Below are 11,379 nucleotides of genomic sequence, written 5' to 3'. Positions count from 1 at the left end.
CGACCGCCATCAGAAATCCGACAAATCAGCCCAGTGGAGGTCGGAAATGAGCGGATCACTCTAAAGCGCAGCTGATTGTTTTCTGCGACGTTCTAAGAGAGGAAAAAATAACATTTGGGGATTTCAACACGAGCCCGAAATGACTTATCGGTGTGGACATTTTTTGCAGTGAATAAACGGAGGGGGACTCTAACCAATAGAGAGCGAGAGAGGGCTTGGCTATAACCTTAGCCTCCCATTTTCTCTCTCTCCCTCGCTCCCCCTCTCCTCCTCTCCTCCTCCTCTATGCAGGGCTCTGGCCAGTCAGTCGCCTTTGATTATCAGTCTCCAGCAGCCCCTCTCTTGGCTCCTTGACATGAGCACCATATAAGGCGCAGCGATCTCCATAGAAACGTGTCAGTTTCAATAGTAGTGTCAAAGTTCACTATATACAGACATTCGCGCAGATCCCCCGTTTCGGAAACATTGCTCTGCTGGTCCTCTCGTTTAAGCGCATTCATTTTTTGGGTCTCTCCTTCTTCTTGCATATTCTATTAGTTGTTGCTGTTGGTCTTCTTTTTTGTCTTTTTTCCTCTGCGTATCTCCAGTCCTGCCGCCGGAGAGAGGTGAAACTATACATGGGCACTTGGTTCGGCGACGCGGCTCTCCTTCGCTGCTGGGCGAGAAGATGAGGTTTATTTAACAACATAGATGTAAAAATCCAGCGCTTCAGTTTTTTTCCCTCTCGTCTCCTATACGGTGAAGACAGGAGTCTAACGGAGCCAAAGGAAGAAAAGAGGAAGGAATTTATCTCCGCAGCACTTTGGATCGCGTGTCTTTCCAGCAAAAGGTTTTTTTTTTACCCGATCCTGCGCCCATGTGAATCGCTTTGCTTTGTGGCTATTTTATATTTTGCTACGCCTGGACTCTGCTTTTCCTCCAACGAGATCAGGGATTCCTGAATGGCTGACTGCAATTTACCTTGGAACTGGCCTCCCGATACTTGCATATCCTGATCGGGTGCCTATTCAATCGCCTTCCTCTATTTTGAATGTATTGATCGCGTTGCAACCATATGAGATTGCGTGCTCTGATTTGACTTTGCACTGCCCCGTCTTTTGAGATCTCCTTTTTTCCCTCATCTCCGCTTCATAAACACCGGCGATCATTTCGCTCTATAGCACTTTCCGGGGCCGAGATATGGCAATGGTAGTTAGCGTCTGGCGAGATCCGCAGGAAGACGTGGCCGGAGGACCTCCGAGCGGCCCCAACCCAGCAGCGCAGCCGGCGAGGGAGCAGCACCAGGCGGCGTCGGCGGCGCCGCACACTCCGCAGACCCCCAGCCAGCCGGGACCCCCGTCCACACCGGGAACCGCCGGGGACAAGGGGAGTCAGAATTCCGGACAGAGTCAGCAACATATTGAATGTGTGGTTTGCGGAGACAAATCGAGCGGTAAACACTATGGCCAGTTCACCTGCGAGGGATGCAAAAGTTTCTTCAAGAGGAGTGTACGGAGGAACTTAACGTACTCATGTCGTGCCAATAGGAACTGTCCCATTGACCAGCACCACCGAAATCAGTGCCAATACTGCCGGCTGAAGAAGTGTTTAAAAGTGGGAATGCGGCGGGAAGGTGAATATTTAATTTAAATCCCACTCATTACTCCTCATCCTTGTCGCGCTGCCATGTTGCGTTCAGGTCAGGCTGCACGGCCGGGCTCGCTGCGGTCTCCATCCGTGTTTTTAGGGACGTTTGCATGAACGGCTCGTCTTTCTGCTTGTGTGCGAGAGGGCTGAAAGGCCAGTGCAGCCGAAGCTACTGACGAGGTCGCTCGAACAAAGCGCCTCGACGACTTGAGCCCTTTACATATTTTTTTAATTCCTTACTCGACTTCAAAATTGTGCTATTGACAAACCTTCGACCAAATCAGAGGCGTTTTTACGCATAGGTCATAGAGAGCAGAACAGAGGGTGCGTGGATGTGCGTTCTTCTGTGTGTGTGTGTGTGTGTGTGTGTGTGTGTGTGTGTGTGTGTGTGTGTGTGTGTGTGTGTGTGTGTGTGTGTGTGTGTGTAAGGCTAATAGTCCCCCTCTAAAAGTATTTGCGGTCTGCTTATTTAGAATTATGCTGTGCCGTTTTCTAAGATGTGTGTGTGTGAATGTAAAGAAGAACACACTCTAGCCCGTCTCTCTCGCGCTCCTTGTGCTGACTAGACAGCTCAGACACCGAACAACACCGCTGAACTTGTTCATGGCTCATTGTTTTGCTTGGTGCACTACAGGCCGTGTAACTTTCCTCTCCGTGTCGAGTGTGATTTTTCTCCCCCCCGAATTACGCAAACATCCCTCCTGTCAGATCCACTATCTGTAGTGCCCACCGCAAGCCCACGTCTACTACGCACCGTGTCATATGAATATTTTATATAGGATAGCAAACCAAAGCTGAATTTATTTTATTCCCAGCTTAATGATTGATGTGGGTAAAATCTTCAAAGATCGCTGCAATTAACCGCAATTATCAATGATGTCTGTAATTTTTTGGGGGTCGAAATTACAAAATTATTAATTAATTAAAGCCCACGCTCAGTCGACGGTAACTGTTAGAAATGTATTTCCCCATATTACGTGCCAAAGGCACTGAAATGCTCGGATTAGTAGATTTGGGGAAATTGTTTTTCGTTCCAAAAAGGAAAATGTGTGCTTTAATCTCTTTGTTGCGTTATTTATTTCCTACGCAGCCATTGTAGAGCTACACTGCAAACGTAAAGCGTGTCAGTGTTGGGGGGCTGTTCACATCTGTTCTGACGTTTGTAGTGTGAGATTTGATTTGATTTATTTTTTTACAATATGGTCCAACAATAGGCAGAATCGTTGCAGGAGCCTGTTGATTGCATCTGTTTCCTTCAGCAATAACACACAGAAAGTTGCTTGACGGCTGCACCACTCGTGAACAATGTTTATCATTCCTGGATGCACATTTCCTCTTTTTCTCTTCTTTTTGTCAGCGGTTCAGCGAGGACGAATGCCTCCAACCCAGCCCAACCCAGGCCAGTACGCGCTGACCAACGGAGACCCCCTGAACGGCCACTGCTATCTGTCCGGATACATCTCTTTATTGCTGCGGGCCGAGCCCTATCCGACGTCCCGGTACGGGAGCCAGTGCATGCAGCCCAACAATATCATGGGCATCGAGAACATCTGCGAACTGGCGGCTCGGTTGCTCTTCAGCGCCGTGGAGTGGTCGAGAAACATCCCTTTCTTTCCCGACCTGCAGATCACCGACCAGGTGTCCCTTCTCAGGCTGACTTGGAGCGAGTTGTTTGTGCTTAACGCAGCCCAGTGCTCCATGCCTCTGCATGTGGCCCCTCTGCTCGCCGCGGCGGGCCTCCACGCCTCTCCCATGTCCGCGGACAGAGTCGTGGCTTTCATGGATCACATCCGGATCTTCCAAGAGCAAGTGGAGAAGCTCAAGACCCTGCACGTAGACTCGGCAGAGTACAGCTGCCTCAAGGCCATCGTGCTGTTCACATCAGGTGAGTGTCCGAGTCGCATACACACGTCTTTAAAAAATAATAATTAGAGCGAAGCACACGCGACGTGAATATGCCTGTCAAGTATAGGCTGGTCACAAATCTACGTTTACGAGCCGATAGAGAGGCTATTTTGTCAACAGCTTGCTCCATAACTGCTTACACGCATCCCCATGTCAGTTGTAGCTGCTGCATTAGATGTGTAAACAAATCCAGACTGAGCGTTTTTTTTTCATCCTTACACAAAGTTCAACTCTCAAGCCGGAAGAAAGATAAGAGTCACCCATTTGTAAATAGTTTATAATTCTAGACTTTCAACTTTTTTGCCTATTTTGAAGCCGTGGCTGGTTCATAAACTTCGTAACAGGTGTCAAATAATTGAGCGTAAAGATGAAATAGTCCATCACTCACTGGTGCGCGACAGCTGATGCGTTTATGAGCGTTGGTGCATGCCTCTATCCATGTTCTGCCTTCACAAACACATGTCTGGGGGGGGCAGGAAATAATCCTTAACAGACTGAGATCAAAAAAGGCTGATGGAAGTTGACTCGTGTGTCAAGGCATCGCTTCTGGAAGACTCGGGGCAGCCGTGCTGTTGCACATTAATCTTAACTGACCTGCTCATTTTCTTATAGTTTCTCTTGTCACACACGCTTGGAAGAGTCGTCAGTAGCAATTTTCAAAAGTAACCTACATTGATGATAACTTAATTTATGGCTGACTGGGACAGAGTCCCGGAGATCCTCATTTACCCACTGCGCGTAATTTAGATGCTATTTTGGAGTTGGGAGGGAACGTTGAGTGCCATCGGGCCTGAAATGTCAGGAGGTCAGGGGCCGAATACAATAAACACCCCAACTCAGTCAGGGCCCCCCAAAACTTGTCCCTAACTTAGCGACAAGCTTTTTTTAAAAAGTAAACATTCATCATTGCTCCATTTTTAATATAATTAGAAATATATTAGGTAGCACATGTAAGATTGTCGGTGTGTATTTTATACAATATCCTATTCTAATGGGTTGCGCAGTTATATATATTTTATATAAACATAGAAATAATTATATTTAAACAGAAATAATTATATTTTATTTTCATTGGAAATCAGGATATTTTTCCAATTTACGAGTTTTCTCGTAAATTCTGAATTAGATTTTTATTAAATTCAATGTTTCATCAATGACGTAAATAAACAATCCACGTCTTTTATTAATTCGCATTATCTTATATTGTGTTATATAAGGATTTTTTGGTAATAATTGACTTTTGAATAAACTCTCGTAGTTTGTGAAACATTATTCAGTGTGTATGTGTAACGTCATAACCAGTAAATAATCTAAAATAGCCAAATGTAAAGTTTGATGACTTTCCAGACTAGTAAATGATAAATTAAAGACCGTGTTCCGAACTATAAAACACACTTTAACCTTTATTGTTTATTTAATGGCGAGCACGGTAACGCCACATCCATTCAAAGTGGCTTCGGTGTTTTTTTAATAAACGGTGCTTGACAATTGGTTAGTTTGATCCACAAAAAATTGTACTAACGCTGAAGTATAAATGTAGGTTTGGGCACAAATAATTTAAAAAAAACACATGTTTTGCCTCAGTGATCATTTAACATGATGTGGTAGCCCTCGTCCGTTTACCTTGTGCCACATTTTCCAACAACACCAAGTCCCAATTATTCACTCAGAGAAACTTGGGACGTGCATTAATATCCTGTGTGTTTCCTTGCAGATGATTTGACTGGTTGGTAGTCTACAACTGCTGTTGGCTTTAACAAGTTATGTGGCTTCGTGCCAAGACCCGCGTGGATTGTTTGCTTCCTTTAATAACGCGAGACTTGTCAGTATTTGATGCATAAATAATGGCGGCCCGGGCTAAACTGCTCTTCGAGATCGTTGTGTTCCACCAACTCGTCATCCACACGTGCGCACTGCGGCGTGCGTTTCCGTGCTAACCCACCACGGAGGTTGCTGTTTGTGAATCTGGAAGCTATCCGCTGCTCTGGCTCGGTCTATTGAGGTCTTGTGGGGTGCAGGCTTGCAGGCAGGCCCGGTGCTGAACTCCGTGCGTCTGCGACCAGCTCTCTCTTTGACGCACGGATTCGGCTCCAGTCTGTTCAGAGTCTGGGAACGCCCTGCAAATGCTGCATTGCAACATTTAACTCGAGTATTTATATGTTTGAGTAAAAGAACATCCAGGGGTAATTCATTTCAACCTCATTGATCGTGGTAGATTTCAAAAGCGACACTCAGCGTTAATCCTGAGTGATTTGCATATAAGGGGCTCCGACCGGCCGGACTAAGGTCACAGTAAATCACCCCGAGATCTCCGCGCTGCCCCCGAGTTCATGAGGTTATTGTGTCCAACCATAGTGAGTTATGGCACACAGAAATGACTAAAGGCTTTAAACGCTCTGTCCGTTGTTGATTACGTCAACGTTTCAAAAATAGAGCTTCTGTTCTTGTTTGGATTCCGCAAAAGCAGAACAATCATTTAGAATCGCCCCATGTGGGACCGTGTACGCCGCCGGTGCTCGCGTTTACAGCTGTTAATAATACGCACGTTTGATATGTATATAGAACAAATCTATTTTTTCTTCCAACAGACCCAGACAGCTCTGTAGCCCCACATCCATTGTGCATAAAGACGTGGCTGCGCCAGGCTGTAGCCAGCCTCAAACCCGTCTGGCACAGGCTCATTTTCTGACGTTTTGTGGCACTTGCGCATATTGACTTCACCTCCTCTGATAAATTTGATTGCTTCCAGGAGCATGTCCTATAGGCTCCATAAAGAACGGGGGGGAAAACAGGCCAAGACTGGTCTATGGAGAGAAGAGAGGCGAAATGACTTAACAGCTTACTGAGGAGTAATTAGGTCACATTACATCCAGTGTAATTTCAGATTCATCAGTGCCGTTTATGTTTCTATATACTCGGCTCCCCAGAGTCCAGGCAGCGAAGAGCAGCGACCTTATGGGTCTTCACTCTACCTCACAGCCTTTACACCACTGCCCCCATCAGTCCTGCCGCCACACACTGACACTCCGTCTCTGCTTTCATGACATTTACCGCCGTATTCTTGTTGATCGTGCTAAAACAGAGATATCCTCCTCTGAACTGTGCGTCCCCTACTCCAGTTCCCCCTGTTTATTCTGTATGACAGTGCCACTCGCTCACTGTGATGTAGCATGTTTGGTCAGTGTGTTTGTTCATTCCCCTTTGTCAATAGCACGTAAAGACGGATGCTGAATGATAACCACTGTGCTCTAGCAGGACACAAATTGGGGATGGCAGGCTGTGAACATGCCTAAAGTGAGCCCACCTGAATCTGACTGGGTGTCATTTATAAACATTTTTTCCCCCCAATTCCTCATTAATTTTTCATTTTGCGCATAGAACATTCAGCGAATTTGTCAGCCAGCAGCATCGCCGTTGTTGGGATTTCGCTCTAGCAAATGTGCACCGTTTTGTTTCTCACCATCTATTCCACCAATATAAATATTTTAATAATTCATATTTCGCGTTGACTTTTCATATGTAGCTTGAAAATGTTGAAGGTTGAGTGCAGAATATACACGTTAGTCAGTGACTTTTTCGCAACTTTGAGCTTTCAGGCACCGGAATAACCCCAGTTTTTCTCTTTGTCTTTCTCCTTCGTGTCTGTGCGTGCCTGCGCGCGTGTCTCCCAGACGCTTGTGGCCTGTCGGATGCTGCTCACATCGAGAGCCTACAGGAGAAATCCCAGTGCGCCCTGGAGGAATACGTGAGGAGCCAGTACCCGAACCAGCCCAGCCGCTTTGGGAAGCTCCTGCTGCGGCTGCCCTCTCTGCGCACCGTCTCGTCGTCGGTAATCGAGCAGCTGTTCTTCGTCCGCTTGGTAGGTAAAACTCCTATTGAAACCCTCATCAGGGATATGCTTTTATCCGGGAGCAGCTTCAACTGGCCTTACATGTCCATCCAATGATCCTTATATGAAAGTGGAAAAAAAGAGAGGGAAAAAGGACCAAAATTCAGCACCCCTCACCCCATCCTCCTCCAAGAAGACTATATATAGGACCTTTTCTCAGAAGCTCTGAAGGCATGACTTTTTTCTGTCTTCTGGGACTGGTATGGAATACATAATGTACAGAAAAATATCGGAACTGGACTTTACACCTGTATAAATCCACCATCGTCTTCAAGAACAATACTCGTCATTTTGTAAAATACTAGTCTTTATTTTCCTTTTTTTGTAAAAAAAAAAAATACAAATAAAATGAAAAACATCATATGCGCAGTAAGAAAAAAAAAGAATCAAGACTTAGCGGGAAAATAATGTTTCCAAGCAATTATAAGAATTGTCCTGTGTCTATGTACCTCTCTGTTTTGTATTTTTTCTGGTTCCAAACCAGGGTTTCTGTGATTCTATACTAATAATTTTTTGATATAACTTTTTGCTTCTTATAATGAGTGCGATATATGTTGTCGAAGCTATGTTCTCCAAGAATTAAAATTGAAGTGAGAATTTAAAAACAAGACAAATAAAGAAATTTAGACAAATAAGAAACAGTCTAATCGCTATGACAATAACCACTGATGGTTGAACTTTTTTCCCCTAATTGATACGATGGACCTGCAACAGCAGCAAACTGACCTCCGGGACATTTTTACTGAGAGGACGTCTGGGGCGCCTTCCCCCCCCGGACCATGAGCGCGCGTGGAGTCGATCATCAGTCAAAGAGGAGAGACATGAAAATCAAAAGCACTTTTAATATATCATTTCAAATGCGTTTTGTTTGTTTCGTCTTGAAAAAAATTTTCATTGTTTCTGGAATTCTATTGGTTGTTGCCTTCAATTTGCTTACTCCATGATGCAGCTTTTTGCAGAAGGGTCGGTTGATGAAGTTGTGTGATGGTGACTGTACTATTAAAAAAAATAAGAAATAGGCAACGATGTCTCAAGCATTTTCCTCAAAGCAAGTGTCAAGATGACCGCCATTGTTGTAAGATATCTGGGGAAAAGCTGTTGTTTTTGTGCGCTCCCGCTTTCTAGACGAAAAGGCAAGTGCAGCCTATTCGGAGCCACTATTCTGTATTATTACTCTACAGACCTGTAATTGTAAATGCACTGTTTACCGCTGTGACATGCTACCAGTGAAAACGAGGTTTAAGTGTGGTAATTACACTATGGGCGCATAATAACATAACTGGCAACACAAAGGAGGAGAAGCTATATGCGAGGAGCCGCAGCACTAAGCTCTGTGGCAGCCTGTGAGCGCATTAATGTTTAATATTTTTCCCAGACACTGAGGGAAGCCTGCGCGGCACACAGAGCCACCTCCGTGCTACCTCCTGTGGCTTAATCAAGGTGATTCTTCACAAACCACCCTCATCCGCATCACCTGGGCTTGAAAACTCCAGCGTGCCTTGCTATTGATATGGGCGTCGTTGGGCAACGAGGGTTAGGTCCCGCTGCAAAGCTGCTGTGATGTGCGTGATCAATCTGGAAAATGTATTTTACAGCGTGTAAGCCAGTCGATAGGAACACCGAGTGTGATGCATTGTGTGGGAATAGAGAGGATAGACAGAGGGGCTGAGGTAGGGAGACTATGCAGCCAGTGTGTGTCTGTGTGCGTGTGTGTGTGCGCGCGGAAGAGACCGAGACGTGGCATGGTTGGCATGTTCCATCCTGAGCGTAATGAGCGCGCCGATAAACATCGGACATTCTGTCCATGCGTTCGTTGGTCCGCGTCTTCACTGTACGTGTTGTCGCGGTTCTGTCCACGCAGGAAACCCGGTTATGGACCCGGTTCTCTACTCAGTGCCGCACCTCCAGCGATAAAATATGATAAAGTAGGAGTCGCGGCGTAGGGAAGAATATTAGTCCCCCTTGGGGCAATTCTGATATTTGTCTGTTAGTTTCTCCTTCCTCCTCTTCATCACCACCATGTTGCTGGTGTTGCCATGTTGTCCACATCCTCAGTGAGACGTGGACAGGAGCTGAACCACGCGCCGCTCGGGGTTATTTCTGAGGTTGACATCGCCATATTTGTTATCAGCCTTACGGGAGTGGGGGAGGGGCGTCTCCTTCGGGTTATTTTTATTGCCTGTTTACGTCCAGTGGAGATTAAGGCTGGATGCTGTCGGGTGTCCTCAGATGCTCTCTCACAGGGATACACCCACGTGATTAATGTCTGTTCATGCATATTGGACCTATTAGCCCCCATGGTCGACCTGTCTGTAGCACTTGTTGTTGCCCTACTGTACAAAAACATAAACGTCATCATTCCTCATCTCGTCTCATTATTTTGTCGGTGTGACTCTCGTCTGGTGGCTCCTGCTCCTCATGCGTTACCCTGGAGACGGAGAGTTTTGAATTTGACGCAGAATATCGCGATGGTGCGTCACCAGGACGCAGGGACAGGACGCAGGACTAACCTAATGCAGAAGACACAAGATTCCTGTTTTGTATTAAAGATAAAGTGTCAAGTAACGTTTATGGGACTAAATGTGTGTTTCCAAGAAAATTCATGTGGCTCCACCAGCAGCCTAGGTTATTTCGGGGTGCGTGGCTCTCATCTAAACTGGTTGGTTGGTTAACACCACGCAGCTTTTAGTTGGTTGTGTTCTAAATCCCAGGAGAGCAACTATCTTCGATCATCTTGCATCTGGATATCCAATTGTTACTACGGGCTATACAAAGCGATACTTGACGAAATGGTGGCATGTGTTCCTGATTAACGTTTGTGTTTAAGCAAAAACACTGGAGAACTCGAGGAAAAGTGCTATTTTCCATTCAGGTTGCGTTCCGTTTTCGGCTCAGCCTTTCATAGAAGTCCAAATGATTTCACACAGCGTATTATGTGGCACTTCAAATATCGGCTGATTTAAACGATGGCTTAATTTTATTTGCTTTTCAACTCTTTATCATTAAACGTCTTATCGTCCCTGATGACAACGTTTTTACTACTTAACAATTCAATTCAATTCAATAAAAGAGACAAGTGCACCAGAGAGAGAAGTTAACCACTGTCAGACTGGACAGGAGCTGCGGGGAGATGGATATGTGGCACACTGTGGGCCCCATTTGTGTCCCTGTAATTTCGGAAACTCTGGTTACCAAAGTGTTACTACAAAATGAGTTAAATAACCATTTACCTTTGTCTGGTTTCATTCATCAAACCACAAGTGGAGGAGTCCTAACACGGGGGGCTATTTGTTTGCTTTACACAAGCAGCTGGGTGCGATTTCACGTTTGAGATATCTGTCTGAAAGCGAAACATTTATTATCCCAGGTTGTCAGCGGACCTATTTCTCCAAAACCCTCAATGCAAGTCGGCGGTTTCACACAGCACTGGAAATGTCCTCTTGGCGTTACACGTCACTTCATTTCACTTAAAGATGCATGCTTCTCTCGCGCGCATTTGACAAATACTGTTGTTTGAGACTATAACCATTTCCAAATAGCGGCTGCGCATATGAATTCGGGGCCCTCTCAAGTATGACACGGCTTATTTCTCATATTTTCTTAAGCGCAAAAATGATTACAACACGGGAACAAGTGTTCTGCGCTGTCTAACCACGCACACCTCGTTCGCCCGAGCGCGCAAACGCGCGAAGGAACGGCACAGTGTGGACAAATGTCCAGAAATTAGGCTTCACGTATCCCCGTGAGAAGCAGGCGCTGGAACATAGCAGAGAGCCTCGTTTCGCCCTTACAATAGCCGCGCACAGCCAACAGGGAGCGGCATTTTTGGGGTGATTATTAGCGCTGCTATGAGATCTGTCCGCAGACCTCACAGGCAACCTTTAAGCCATGGATCACATCCAGCCCTACAGGGTATAAAGTATCCCTGGTTGTGAAAGTAACATACGGGGACGCCTCCC

The 11,379-nt window shown here is 45.8% G+C and overlaps 1 protein-coding gene across 1 annotated transcript; it reads left to right on the top strand.

The window, feature by feature from the left end:
- The first annotated feature begins 334 nt into the window (after window positions 1-334).
- Window positions 335-9,785, top strand: nr2f1a (nuclear receptor subfamily 2, group F, member 1a). Its single transcript, XM_057032040.1, has 3 exons — window positions 335-1,612; window positions 2,984-3,511; window positions 7,203-9,785. Exons 1-3 carry the CDS (start codon window positions 1,180-1,182, stop codon window positions 7,475-7,477), a joined length of 1,236 nt encoding a protein of 411 aa, XP_056888020.1. The 5' UTR covers window positions 335-1,179; the 3' UTR covers window positions 7,478-9,785.
- The last annotated feature ends 1,594 nt before the right edge of the window (window positions 9,786-11,379 follow it).

This window comes from Takifugu flavidus, chromosome 5 (assembly GCF_003711565.1).
Source record: "Takifugu flavidus isolate HTHZ2018 chromosome 5, ASM371156v2, whole genome shotgun sequence".
Lineage (NCBI taxonomy): Eukaryota > Metazoa > Chordata > Actinopteri > Tetraodontiformes > Tetraodontidae > Takifugu > Takifugu flavidus.
This window is presented reverse-complemented; position numbering and strand designations above follow the sequence as displayed.